Source organism: Scomber scombrus, chromosome 6 (genome assembly GCF_963691925.1).
Source record: "Scomber scombrus chromosome 6, fScoSco1.1, whole genome shotgun sequence".
In the NCBI taxonomy this organism is placed as follows: Eukaryota; Metazoa; Chordata; class Actinopteri; order Scombriformes; family Scombridae; genus Scomber; species Scomber scombrus.
In genome coordinates, this window is record NC_084975.1 from 18,467,401 (window position 1) to 18,482,544 (window position 15,144).

Consider the following 15,144-nt stretch of genomic DNA (forward strand, 5'->3'; position numbering starts at 1 on the left):
GCCGCACCGATCCGCCTATCGATCTCCCGCTCCATCCTTCCCTCACTCGTGAACAAGATCCCGAGGTACTTGAACTCCTCCACTTGGGGAAGGATCTCATCCCCGACCCGAAGGGTGCACTTGGAGTTGGAGGTTACTTTTGATCAATTAATCTACACATTTTTTTTCAGGTTTATTATTGAATATAAGTAGTGTCATACTGTGTGACACACCACTTGTGCTGTGTGAACATTAAGTGGACTTTTAAATAGAAGCTATAAAGGATCATAAAATCTTACCCATTATACTTAGCATATATCATCATTATTATGTAGTTGTTGTCACTTATAACTGTTACTGACTAGTAAGGGAGACATAAAGATAGTGACCGACTGTTGTTTTTTTTTTCTCCATTGTGTGGGTGCATCCCTCTTTTGTACCTCTGTTTTGAAAACCCAAAACCAGTGACTTAGATGATGGTTAGCTGCACAGTGCAGGTATTTAGATTGAAGATGAATTGTCCTTCTGCCTTCCAATAGGGGTCACTGAAGAGAGAAGAGGAAGAAAGACTTGACTGTGTAAATTGCTTGTAATAGTCCCAGTAGTACAGGCTCCATCTGTACGCTACTTATGCTTTGAAAAAACAAGTACTGAAAGAATAGAGATGCTGGTCTGTGACATTCAGACACCAAAAATGTATTTTTAAAGTCTACAACTCGGTCATACAGTACATTGACCATTTGAATTGCCTTAATAAGACCGGTAGAGCTATGATGGCAACTTGAACAGGTAATCTTCAAAAGGGGGGGTTTAGGAGTCCTTGGATATGCGTGTTAACCCAATTTGTCTGTCTACCTCTCACATGACCTGACCTGGTGTATCCTGTGAAATCAGACCCTGCTACTTGTGGTTTTATTTCAGGATGTTTTCCACTGTGTGTGTGTGTGTGTGTGTGTGTGTGTGTGTGTGTGTGTGTGTGTGTGTGTGTGTGTGTGTGTGTGTGTGTGTGTGTGTGTGTGTGTGTGTGTGTGTGTGTGTGTGTGTGTGTGTGTGTGTGTGTGTGTGTGTGTACTCATGAGCGTGATGCTGTGTGACGGCTCATCAGATTTCCCTGCCCCGCTTCATACCTGGCCAGTGTGGCACAACAGCCAGAGTAGATGTCTTGGAAGCACTCAGGGTATCGGAGAGATCAACAGCAGAATCAAATTAAATGTCATTTAGATAGAAGTGAATGAAGGGATTGTTTGACAGCGCAAGGAAATGGATTTGCTCCTCACCTTTTATTTTGGCTTAGGATTCTTTTTCTTCTCCTGAACACAAATTTACCCTGTTTAAGAGGCAGGGACTCAACCTGATCTGGAAGCTGGTCAGATTTCTGCAGCGTTGCTCCAGTCAGGCTTGACAGCGCACATAGGAAACGCACAGAGAGGGCGAGAAATGTGAGACTCAGGTTGAGGAGCACAGATCTCAGGGTAGATAATGCAAGGCAGTGACAAAAAGCATAAAGAGCCTTTTACAATCTTTGTTGTCCTTTTTTGTTTTTTTATGATGAAAAATCGAGAAAATCCATAACCATACATCTCCCTGCTGGGGAAACAGCATGTTTTTTTTAAATCTCATTTTATGCTGGAAATTGAACCAGGGAGTGAAATCAGGATTCTTTCAAGCCATCTTCTATGTAAATTCTTACTTTCATGAATAGTTGGTTCTTATTTATCAGGTTTTGAACTTGAGGTTTTAATATTAGGGGTTTAATTACAGAGGTTGGACGTGTGCCCCCCCCCCCCAAGCCTCCATCTTATCATGCGTAGGCCTGTTGGCCACCCAGGCTGAGCCCCAGAGAGCTACGGGAGGGAGGGGTGAGACAGGATCAGGTGTGCTCCATCCCTGTGTGTGAATGTGAATAGCCCCACAGGTAAAATGGTATTCCATAGCTTTGTGAGGTTAAGCTGTTTAGTATAGGTGTGCAGATTACATCCCTCATTATTTGCACCTTACTTTCTCTCTCGATCTCCAGTTTTTATCAGTCCATGGGTTAGTCCACCAGTTAAAACTTCTATTTTCAGAACAGAATTGTTGAAGGATTGATAATGGATTGAAGATGAAGATGGATAGTAGCTGTAGGCATTTTGTGAGAAACAATCAGAAACAATCAGAATCACATGGTGTTGTAGGTGGAGGAATGTTGTCTGCTTAGATAAAAAGACACACATCAGTCCCCACAAAGTTTTTGTGCAACATGAGACAGCACGGTGTGTCACTTCACCAAATTGTTCCTCAGAATCTTTGGCTGGAGCTGTCATGGAGGGGTATTGAGATGGTGAGATTCCCAAAGAGGGCGAACTATCAGGTGTCATGCTCATCAAGCTCAATTAGGTGGGAGGAAACCAAAGACAGATCACTGTGATGGTTCATTGTACAAGCTGGTGTAAGGGCATAACTCAGCCATGTCTTTGACAGGCTCCTCATTTGTTCAGAGATGACCAAAGACAAGCCTGATTAGCTGTGTTACAAAGCAATTGCATGCTCATTACATGAGCAGTTGAGTGAGTCGATTCTGAAGCCAGAAGGCCAGACCTGTATTGCCAGAAGTGAAGTGATTTTAATTAGAATAAGGAGAGAGAATACAGCCATACCTTGCATCGAATTAATTAAAAGAACCTATTTCACTGTTGTGTATTACTACTTGTGGATATTTATTTTTTTATTACATTTCCTTTTTTTTTTTTTAATATATATTATTTTCCTTGTTTATGCTATTTGTTGAATCAAGTGAACACTATGATGTGCATTGCCCAATGCATCTGTGCATATATTCATTATACTGCACAATTCAAAAGATAAGAGAAACTACTTTGCAAGGGCAATGGAACACATTTTAAAGTAACCTCTAAACTTTTGGTAAATTTTGTGTGAGCTGTGGAGCAGTTTAAAGAATAACAATTTAAAGAACTGCAACATATGTCAAACATGGAAATCTGTATTATAATAGTTGAACAGTGATTAAAAGTTGGATTGAGCAACACTTAAAAGTTATAACACTACAAAACAAACAATTGTTTATGGCTCAACTGCCCTGTGAAAACAGCCATGCTTGTACTGTATCTCTGTGAGGCATACTTCAGCACAGCGGTGCTGTGAGCTATCGGCTAATGTCAGCATTTTAACATGCTCACAATGACAATGTTACCATGCTAATGTTTAGCTTAGGCTCATGAGAATGTCATTAGTTTTGCAAATGTTATGCCAGTTACTACAATTAATGCCGGAGTGAACATTAATTTATGTAACAGATTACATTTCTATATAATCAGAACATACTAGTGCTTCTAAACAATGAAGTAAAACATTTTGCACAGCTTTTCCAATCCGTCTAAAACATCCCTTAATCTTAATGAGAGGTTCAGAGTGCAAAGTAGACTACTACCTTTTTCATACCTTGAAGTAATGGTTGAATATCCAATTGCACACAATTTAGTGTGTGTATGGCTGCATTCCAAGAATGATTGAAGCTTTTCTACAGAAAATGCAACAGTGACACCATTGCTTCCCAGCTATACTTTGTTGCATAAAATACAACTTAATTGGCAGGACAAAAGCACAAAATCTCAGTTTTCATAGGTGTAACCTGAATGCTACCATTGACCAAGATGAACTTTATCTTGATGTCCTGTAACAGCTCTTTGACAGTAATCTAGTCAGTCCTGCCCAGTCATTTTATCTCTGATAGGTCATATGATATCCTTACTACTATGCACTACTTAACTCAACAGGGGCATGATCTTAAATAACATGATGGTGACCTAAGGCAACTAAAGTAACTCCTGTCCTTTTGAGGGAATGTGCATGGCAGCTACCACAGTTTAAGTTTCCTAATCTGTGTGGAACATGTAATTTTACAATAGTTTTTGAGCGGAAAAAGTACTTGAGTTGTTGTTTCAGTAATTCTGTTCTTAATAGCGGTTGCACAGAAGCTGATATTTGTCCAATGTTTACTAGGGAATCATAGTCGTGAGGCTGGATAACTGCACACAGAGCATAGTTTGGTTGGGTTGGGTTATCATGTTACCTCACTTCTTGCTCCACACAGGCTTCTCAATCAGTGCACTTAACCATTATGGCTTAATGTTTTCCACTGTCTTTATGCTTTAATAAAATTATTGTCAATGTAGCTGCCATACAGCACAGTAGCAATGTTTCTGCTGTGTGTTAGTGTTACTGTTTTCAGGTGGACAGAAGTAAGTTTTGATGTCATATTTGGACTCTGTCCGATCGCTGAAAATATAGTGCTTCTCACATTAACACCACATTCCATGTTTGACAGCTTTACACTGCAATGTCAATAATGATATGGCGAAACGACTGATCTGCCTTCTAGCAAATGCAGAGCAAAGAATAGAGGAAGTTATTGACAGACTTGGGTCTGCCTCAGCCTAATCTATTTTCATTTACTATGCCAGCTTGGTTTGACTGAAAACGCACAGCAGATGTGAAGGTTTCGGTAGATATCAAAATGTTTACCAGTTGAAATAAACATGGCCTACTTTAGGCACTGGAGAGGCAGATTCCATTCTTCCAGCAAGCAGATAGGACACGCCATCCCGCCAATGGCTAAAATATACAGTTGTCAGAAAATATTAACTGATGAAATGGAGGCGAGGGGGAGTAGCAGTCACAGCAGAACGATTGGTCAGTTATCGGAGGCATTAATCTTCTCTGGGGCTTGTTTCAGAGCAGACATAATACAGAGGCACGCTGACTGGCTGAGCGCTGGCCGCTGCCTGGGGCTGCCTGGCGGCCATGAGGAGCTGCTGAGAGGAATAGTTTTATCTCTCCAGCGGAAATGCTGCAGCATCTCAGCCAAGATGGGACTGAGATTGCGCTCAGCTCCTCTGAAGGTGGCTCTAGTGAGGGGAGTCTCCACATAAGTAGCTGATATGAGTGTTTTTATTCCTCAAATCGGCTTCCTTTCTCGCGCTGTCAGTGAGATATGCTTTTGACTTGTGAAGACAAACTACACCCTTAAGGAACCACAAATACAGGAGAGTGTGTTTGGTTTCCTGATGACTGCAGATAGTCTCGTCAGTGCCCAGGGCTACTCATTTCCATCCCAGTAGTGGTGTTTCTTTAACAAATCGCGAGGGGAGTAGCAGCCTGCCTTGAGGTTTTGTTTTTGTCCTCTTTTTTTTCTTAATGTGTGATTAATAACAGTTTCTCATCTTCTTTGCTAGATCTCTCTGTGCTGCTGTAAATACCTACTACCTGGCATGTTCCTGCTGCCCTCTCAACTGCTCCTATGTGCTGTTCAGCAACAAGATTGCGCTCCTCATGGACCTGCTCCTACATCAGCTAACAGTAAGTCTATGCACCCCAGCAAATGGCTGATTTAATTTGCCATAAAAAGTAGAATGTTTTATAAATGAAGCAAAGAGATTTAATGTGTTTTAATTAGTTTGTACAAAAGGTATTATTTCAATAAAATTTACTTCCATCTTTCCAACATATAAACTGCTTTTTTATTAACCCTTCCTTGTTTTGCTTTAAATACATCTGTTGACATGCAGTGCTGTGACCACTGGGAAAGTTCTGCCTTTTTGTGGTGTCTGCTCCTACTAAGGTGTTAATAAAAGACAGAGCAACACACCAGCCAAGCAAGTAACAAACCATTGCCCAACCGCTCCATAGATGCCTCCTGACTGAGAGAATGTGAGAGCTCAGGCAGGCAGGCAGGCAGGCAGGCAGGCAGGCAGGCTGCATTGCGGCGACATGTCAGCCCCATATCCCTCAGCACTCTGTAAGAAGGGCTGTAAACATCAGCCCACTCCAAACATCTTAACGGTGGCGGCTAGCTGGGGCCGCCTACACTCACAACACAGACAGGACAAGGCACAAGCACTGGGTTGTGGTACATGCATGAACTCTACTGGGGCTTACTTCTCCAGTGCTGAGTTCCAATCCAAAGCAGTCATATTTCCTCGGGGCACACAGGGAGAGGTTAGCCTGTATGCTTCAGTTTATATAAAACATATCCCAGCAGCTGCTCTGCTGACTGACATATCCAACAGCACTGCAGGAGACAATCCATGTGTACACAGATTATTGGCCAGAACAATTATTCATACTCATTCTCACTCCTCCTTAATGAGTTGTGATTTAATTTACAACCCAAAAAAAGGTATTAATACACGTTTCATTTGTCAGCATGTTTTAGTAGTTTGACTGTGCCTAGGCATATGCACGTCTACGTGCTGGTATGCGTGTATGTGAGCAATAGAGTAAGACTTTGGGGGTTGTGCTGCCATATGAGCATGTCCCCTTTTAATTAGATTTGTGGAGAATGTCGGTGGATTTACCGATGCTGTCAGAATTCACCCCAACCATTAGACCAAATGAGAAGGTTTTATCTTTGCAAGGTTCTGCATGTTGAACAGCAGCACTATATTTTAAACCTAAAGCTCTGCTTCTGTCTGTCTTGAAATTTTTCCTCAAATACAAATGAGAAAAAAATGCTCTTCTGACCATGCTGTTGATTTTGTTTTGTTTTATTTACCTGGGCCTCCATCTTGTCATCATGTAGCTGGTTAATAGTACATCTTAACCTATGCCTTAACCACTAGCTTTTTGTCATTTGTGTGGCTTAGGATGTGGCTCAAACCGCTACTATGTCCCAAATAAGTAATCTACTTATTATGGACTAAAGATGATTAATCATAACTCATTAAAGTGTACTAAGTGTAACTAAAACTGGGCATGTATAGTGTGCTGTCCATTCAATAATAGAATTGCTTTTTGTACAGAGGCTAAATTGACCTATCTTTTGTCTGCTTACACTCTTGTTGATATTGTTTAATTTAATTCGGATGCTGGTAGATTTCTACTGCAGTTTGTAAGTATTTACTGAAGGATGAGAGAAAGGAGCACATGACACAAATGTATTGTACTTTGTAATAAGTCTTTTTTCTTTTTTTCCCTACATTTTTGCAGCTTTATGTCCCAGATGAGGACAAATCCATTTTTGGGCGCAGTGTGAGCAAACAGGTCTTTGAGGGTTTGACCACAGGCCTGTTGCAGACCATAGCTACCATCCTGGGGTCGCTGTGGCCACATATCTCTGAGTCTGGACAAGGCGAAAACACATGGATTTCCTCCCCAGATGCCAAGGTCAAGAGCTCTGCCACAGACTCCTTCAACACTCGTACACAAGACCTAATCAGGTAGTTTCTCACACTTCTCTCCTCCTCCTTCATGGCACCTCGTTATTTCATCTCATGACCTTTTTACCTTCTTTAGCACAACCCTCCTACGCTCCTCTTCACTGGGTTGAGAGTTGGTCAACCTCTGATTTCCTCAACAGCGTGCCTTATGTAAAGAATAGGCTGACAAAATGTCAAATCTCTTGGAAATTATCCAAGTGGTGTCCTGTTAAAATGGGAGTAGTGTGAGAATGAGCGTGTGTTCTGGCATCTTTCCAGCTTGTACTTTTTCCACACATTCAGTGCCACATTTCAAGTAAGATCAGTTTCTAGGGGGGCCACAAAGTAGCATAAACAAAGAGCACTTCCAAAGCTTTGAAAAGTCCCCTTGAACCTAGCGTTCGAGCTAGCTGTGTGGGTCTGGACTGTAGGAGTCAGGCTGTGTTGGAGAAATGTGGGCTATGAGGAAAGGCAGGCCCGGCCTGATGAAGCCTTGTGGAAGAGTGCAGTCTTTCCACCATCCCTCCCACAAGCCATGATTCATCTGGTTGGAGCAGCTGCACAGGCCCACCACTCTCATCCACTGACCTAGTCGTAACCCTGGAGACAGGGGAGGGCCTGAGAAAAATGGTGTCGTCAGACTGGTAATCCCAAGTACGAGCAGAAAATTTACCTCAACTGCCTTGTATAATGTATGTGCTAGTGAGGAAGGACAAAAGATCAAAACATTTTGAGCTTTTGCAACACTCTCCCATTATGCCAACCTATTTATCACATAAAAAGGAGATCACCATTTCCTTTCCTCTCATTAACAGTTCCTCAGTTTGCCTTTCAGTGCTTTTATCCCCCTATCATTGTCATAAATGTTTTCAATTCATGTTCATACGGTGAGACGCAAAGTGGCAAGTGCGACCACCAAGCAGGTTGTTAAACAGAGAGCAGGCGCTGAACAAAGCAGTTAGGGTGAGGATAGATCCTCTCAACCCACGTAAAGCTGTGGAAGAGGATCAAGTCAAAACAATGGAACTTGGTTCAAGTGTCAAATGACCTGCAGTGGGGTTTGAAAAAGAAACATAATCACCTGTTTTTAAAGGCCCTCAGTGAGTGACAGTTCTCACAAAAAAGGTATGCGAAAGTAGCAATGAGTCAAGGCATCGATGAGACGAGGAACAGTGGCTTCACAGTGACCACGTCAACCACTTGGAAGCCTTGACTGTCAGCCACAGTAGTCTCTAGATTTTATTTTGTAACCTGATGGTGCCTGAGCTAAGAAGATTCAGGCATACTGGAGCTGTGCGAAGATGGCCCCAGGTCAGCAGACTGTTAAGGGCCCAGTGCTGGGCTGGCACAGGGGCCACAGCAGCCTTCTAATGACACTATTAGCAGTGATTTGTTGCTAAAAGACTACAGGGAACATGATCATGAGACCTGTCATTGACAAAGACAAATTGGAGATATCACAGTAATAGCAGTGGGTGGAGGGCTTAGGTGAGGTATTGGCTTTCAACTGCAGTGCCATGGAAGTATGCACAGTAAAGGCTTTTGTTTGCGCGGGCGAGATTAGTTTTTTTTTTTTTTTTTTTTTACTAAGGAAGTCTCCCGTGGTAAATCTATCTTAACATTTAGGGGAAATGCAATTAACCACTGTATGTGTTTTTTGTTGTCTTCTGTTTCTTCCAGCTACGTAGTAAACATGGGTTTGATTGACAAACTGTACGGGTGCTTTCTCTCAGTCCAAGCTCCTGTGGACGAGCATCCCAAGATGTCTTCTTTCCTCCAGCAAGCTTCAGCTCTGCTGCACAGCATGTGCAAGTTGTGCTTTGTCGTAACTGGACGGTGAGAATGTCTCTTACTCTGTTATACACATGAAACATCCCTGCTATCTGTTTATCTTCCTCTGACATACACACACACACACACACCTATGTGTCTAATGACAGAGAGTGAGTTACTGTCACTTCTTTAATGTTACAAGGATCCATAAAGACGGGGCTCATGGTTACTCAAACAAAGACTGCGTTCCTCTGCAATCAGCCAGCAGGTCGTTTACTCCAGCCAGCTAGCTGGCTAAGCTGTCGTTACTGGAGATAGAGATAGGCATCTACTTGACCCGGTGCTCTGTCACTCACCATAAACCTTAGCCTACAGCGTGGGGGGAGCCCACCCACGTGTGCTAAGGTGACCTCAACTCAGAGAGGTTCAGTGGCGCCGCTGACAGAGGCTAAGCACACAGTCACACCGAGGGACATCAGCACCACAACTCCTCAATTGAAAGTAAAAGAAATGCCCACCATAGTAGCGAGGCTAGATAGGCTTTGATGTGATCACACTAGAACAAGCTTCATGCATTTTAATTATGTTTAATCTTTAGCAATTTTAGTCTTTTAAAAAAAAAATGTATAACAACCTCAACTTTTTGCATGTCACAGTCCATCACTGCCAGATCCTGTCATTGCGTCTTCACAGTCACCCTGTGTGCGGCTGAAGTCTGCCAGCTGCAAGGTGCTGCTATCACAATGAACAGCTGCCTCACACTGGCATGGTAGAGGACAGCTATGTTTGCCACTAAATATCTGTGAGAAAACTTGTCATCAGATATCGCAGGTATAATGAGACCAATGTCAAGATCAATACAGCAGCCTGTGAGTCCTGTTCTGCCAAGATTCTCTATGTGTTATATAGCAGAATGCTCAGCGGGCTTGTAGAATATTTTGGCCATGCCAGTTGCTGTGTCAGGGGATTATAATGGCATTTGGAGGCTATGTTCTTGCCTAGCAACATATTTCACGCAGAGCCTGTTGGCTAACATCAAGTATCAGCATGCACTGTAGGTTCCATCCAGAGGTCACACACCCTCCATTCTACATGACTGTAAATCATAGCTAGGGCTGCTGCAGTAGTCTTAAATTGTCCGCTGTACTAGCTGTGACTTTTAAGCGGAGCCTTCTGCATTGCAACTCTGAAGATGCTTTTACTGCATTAATTACTTTGAACTTTTTCTTGTATTTTCATCGAAAAAAAGGATTAAACTGTGTTGTCCAGTTAATCCTGCAGCCACTGCGACTGATTGTATCCCGTTCTTAAATTTCTGTATCTCCATCTTTTCTGATTTAATTCTTCACCTAAATTCTAGCTTCTAGTATGAGAAATGATCCTTACAAATCTGAAAACTCTTGCTAGAAGTTTATCTAGAAAGAGAAACTTGTTCTTGCACTAATGCCAAAAGGGAATTAAGTCATTGGTGAGGTTTGTGGCTTATTGAATAGAGCCTTTTCTCTGTACTGTCAAGCTTGTATTGAAAGAAAGCTGCTACCTCCTCTTTCTAACCAGCATTATACCTGGCTTTGTTGTTAAATACAGTATGTGTATCCAGCAGGTTGGCATCTTGCTGAAGCTAAACAAATACATCACTTTGACTCAGATGTGCTGAAGGACTAAGCACCGTGTCAGGCAGCTCAATACAATCTGCCAACTTGAAGTCACTCTGCCATGAGCTTCACGTCATGGAATTACTATGTTTACTGTAGTTGAATCTTGATCAAACTGGTTGACAGTATATTTTAGCGATTACGTCACAAATTAAGACAGAGACAGCTGTGATCCAACACGTCAATGTGGAGCACATTTTGAACTTGGTGCTCTTTTCTCAGGCAGCAGTCATTTAAGACACAGAATACAGTAGCGCTAACAAAGTAGCATCTTTAATCTAAATGTAAAGTCTCTCTCTAAACCATTGTTTGCTCAGTAAATCTAGAAGCTGCTGAGGTGTAGACTGTTAGACTGCTATTTGCATCTTCAGTCTGAGGTTCAGGGGTTTTTAGGTTTCATGACAACAGCAGTAAAAAGGCTGAAATGAAGAAATTGTTCTTTTCAGTGTTTCTTGACCAGATATTTCCCCTTTTTGTCCTCCTCAGTGCTCCCAGTATATTTGACAATAAGCGCCAGGACCCGACTGGATTGACTGCTCTGCTGCAGTCCACAGACCTGGTGGGAGTGGTGCACACCCTGTATTGTATCCTGCTGCACAGTTTCTCACCAGAGTCTGCATCCCAGAGTCAGGAGCCCTATGGCCCCGGGGTCATCCAGGTGGCTTTGCAAGGCATCCGCTTCCTCAACAGTTTTGCCCTGCTTGACCTATCTGCCTTCCAGGTATCCACATTATTAGTATATAGTTTTCACTTTTTGCAAATAAAAAAATGTATAGATCCAGCACTATTTGCATGTTAGATAAAGATCTTTATTTCTTTTTCGGCTGTGCATCTGATGGAGCATATTGTCTGTATTGTAGATGAATTATTCTATGCAGAGTCTGACGAATGATTTTTACAATACATGGTTTGCTGGAGGAATAGTTGGTAACTTGGTGTTAAGTTATTGGTATTAGAGTAATTTAACGACTTGTACTTTATTACTATCAGCGGGATATCATTAAGATGCCCGCAAATATTTAATTATTGTCCCTTGATTTAATAAATCTGTATACATAATCAGGTTGATGCATTTCCTTTGTTAAGAACTATTAGAAGAGGAGTTACTCTCCTCGGGACAAAGCTGACCTGTGGACATAAACATAGTTGCCCTTTGACCCCAGGTCAGTTGTGAGGGTCAAACAAAGCCCAGTAGATCAGCAGTAAGGATGGAGCGCCAGTGATTAGCACTGTATGCAGGGTAGTACATTACCCACCCCGAGGAGGAGAGGGCGACAGCTTCACTGTGCCAAGTCACCACGTAGACGGAAAGGCACGAGAGCAAGCGAGAACGTTGTTAATTATTTTAATGTCTTGCGGTAATTACTTTGAAGCAGCTTCCTCTCACTGACCCGCCACATTTGGGCAACTCAAAACAGCTGGAATGAAAGCATTTCACTGCCTGAGTTTTATGAACATTTTAAATAATGTTCCTTTTTTTTTGGCTCAGAGTTGTAATCACCTTGTGTTTCACATTACCTCACAGCACAGGCTAATACGCATCGCAGTGGATGGATGATGAGAATCTAGGCAGTTAACTCACTCTGCTGCTGCATCAGCCTGCAGTAATATGTTCAGAAGGGCTTTCCAAAAGGGTCGAATGCAGTATAAATAACTGGGTTTTACAGTGGTTGCATTTTGGCAGAATATGCTGCCACCAGGGCTTAAAATTAACACCAGCCACCAGCCAAATGCTGATAAAATATGCAAGTGATTTGCTTCAGTCACTAGCCAAAAACACAATGGTAATCTATTGAGTGGCTGTTAAAATTTGAACATTCACAAGCTATTTGGCCAGTGGTCAAAAGAATGTGTGTTTAACCCTGGCTGCAATGAATAATTGGGAAAAAAGGATTCACACCAGAAATGCCAAAGCTTTCCTCCTTGCTTTGTGGTCTCCCTGTTTGTCTGTTCAAATTTTATTTATTAATTTAGTTAGATGAACTCGCTTTTTTTCTGCTTGAAAGCCGCTAACATGATGCAATGAGTCTGATGGATATGTTGCCTGTGTTAAAAGGTCATGAGGCCTGAATATATAATTTAGCTCCTCAGGTGTTGTGTCTGTAGATGTTACAATGCTAACAAGTTCAAACTTTCAGAGGGATTGTGATGATCTTATGGTGCTTTGTCACACTGACATGTTTAATAAATACTGTCTGTGAAGTGCTCCTAGCATCTCATTTCTGAGCGAGTTTAGGGTGTTTTATGGTGGGACCCCGTCTGAGTTGCTTATACACTTACACTGTGTATGTTTCCACCAGCAAAACATATATAATGCTTTATTACTTTGCATTGTTATTGCTTTGAGGCCTTTGTTTTCACAGTCACAGCCATTTATGTATAATTTAGTGCGACACACACTGACATACTTCATCTGTGATCTTTCAGTCTGTTCTAGGAGCTGAGGGTTTGTCTCTTGCTTTCCGACATGTTGTCAGCTCCCTGCTCTGGTACTGTACTCAGCATTCCTCTGAAGAGTTGCTCCATGAAGTCATCATCTGTGTCGGATACTTCACCGTCAACCACCCTGACAACCAGGTAATGCAGCTTGAATCTGCACTGCACAGCAGTGAATTCATGATTATCAGTTCAACAAAATCAAACCTCTCCAAACCAAATATATATTTAGTTTCAGTTACAGTTGTGAATAAGAATTGTTTTTGTTGTTGATTCTGCCAATGTTTTTATTATTAATATAATTAATTTGTAAGTATATTTCTTCGCCACATTTTTTTACTCATTCAGTGTGTGACAGGGGTCAGCAAGAAGGTTCAACTATGGGCCAATTGTTTTTTGTTTGTTTTTTTGCTCCAGCATCAGATGGGGAAATGCAAGCTTGTGTTTTCAATATTTTTTTGTATTTCAGTATGTTGAGTATTATTTTGATTCAAGAATGACATTTATTTATAAAGATGTTTTGTTTTAGAAATGCATCTGAGGGCAGATGTCATTTCCTACATTTGTAAGTGAACAGATTTAATGCATTTTAAGTTAACATTAGTGCACAACAGGAAATAACAAAAGTTTGAACAGATTCATCATTTTAATTAACAAATGAGGTGGGGGTTTTTTCTAAAAATTATTTTATTTTGTCAGGCCAACTGTAAAAAACATTAAATTTTTTAAATGTTTGATATTGAAAAGGTGCTTTCATTTTGTCATAGATTCATTTTGTCAAATGACTAATTGTTTAATCGTTTCAGTACATGTTGTATTTAATACTTTTAGTCGTCTGTTGAGACAGCACACTTTAGTAATTACTATTTTTCCTCTCATGTATTATTTGTCAGAAAAAGGGTGTAGTTTTGTAGTTGTAACAAAAAGCACCTGTTTAAAAATTCATGCCTTGGCACCTTCCTGCCTGCGGTCTGTGTGTCGTCTATTGTCACACAGAGTGACCCATTGTTCCCTTCTGGTAAAGCAGGGCATCGTGCTGGCCTCGCTGATACAACTACTTAGGGAGCTCCATGGAAGTGAGCAGGATGTGATGCAGCAGACCTGGCTGCTGTGTAATTGGCTGTCATGCATGGCCCGTCTACCGGGCCCCTGATTAGCCATGCCACAGTTGGCTGGGCTCTGATTATGTTAAGCCTGACGCACACGCAGACAGCAGCCACAGCTTCAATCTCAAACCTCTGATATGTCATTTATCTACTCTCAGTCACAGTCAACCCCCATCACGACAATTTATAGGCTGATTACAGAGTCTAATTTGCCAGATTTTTCACTTCTAATTAAAAAGATCCACCTCGACTATATGGCAATTAAGCTCTCCTCTGTGTACCTATCCAATTTAATTATTCTGATGTATAGAACTAGCATTTTGTTGGTCATTGTGGAGCCAATTAGCATATTATATTGAATAATTCAATGAGGACTGATGATTAAATTAAGCGAGCGACAGATGATTTGTCTTTGTCCACAGCAACGTTGACAGAGCTGCCATGTCTGAATACATTTGGCAACAAAAAAAAAACATTTGCATCTAGCTAATTTGTGCAAAAGCATTACTGGACAACATGGGCGCTGCCAATAAGAAAGTTTTGAGAAACAAAAAAATATATATTTTTACCTTACTTAAGGGTTTAAGAATTTAATTCAATAAAAATATATATTCAACTCTAGATTGTTAGGATACCAGATATCACACAACCCACTCACAGAGTTGATCTTTGCCAGTGGTCCAGTTCCTGGAATGCGTCCATTCAGTTCCGCACCGAGATGGATGCGTTAAGGAGAATATTTAGAGCAGCTTGAGCTTTTCTCAAACTAATGTAAGCATTGGCAGAGCACAAAAGCGGCCCAACCCCAGGCCTGTGCAGTCGCCGAGACTGCTGATTCACTGTCGGCACACCAGCTTTTGTTTATACAGTATATACGCTCTAGAAATAAGGCCGCTCATAAAAAACTTTGAAACTTTGAAGCGGTGCGATACATAGTGATGTATTCCCCCTGCTCTTGGGGCATGAATAATTCACCTTGTCACACAAAAAGCCATTGCGAGA

General features: G+C 41.5%; 1 protein-coding gene across 3 annotated transcripts in view; it reads left to right on the top strand.

Moving 5' to 3' along the window:
- The window catches only part of scaper (S-phase cyclin A-associated protein in the ER), a 61,259-nt gene that overhangs the window by 38,899 nt on the left and 7,216 nt on the right, over positions 1 to 15,144 (top strand). For all 3 annotated transcript variants that reach the window (XM_062420883.1, XM_062420882.1, XM_062420884.1), the window contains 5 exons: positions 5,211 to 5,334; positions 6,964 to 7,193; positions 8,853 to 9,008; positions 11,087 to 11,321; positions 13,028 to 13,177. In XM_062420883.1, coding sequence (XP_062276867.1) covers positions 5,211 to 5,334; positions 6,964 to 7,193; positions 8,853 to 9,008; positions 11,087 to 11,321; positions 13,028 to 13,177 — 895 coding nt within the window. The remainder of the gene's footprint in view (positions 1 to 5,210; positions 5,335 to 6,963; positions 7,194 to 8,852; positions 9,009 to 11,086; positions 11,322 to 13,027; positions 13,178 to 15,144) is intronic.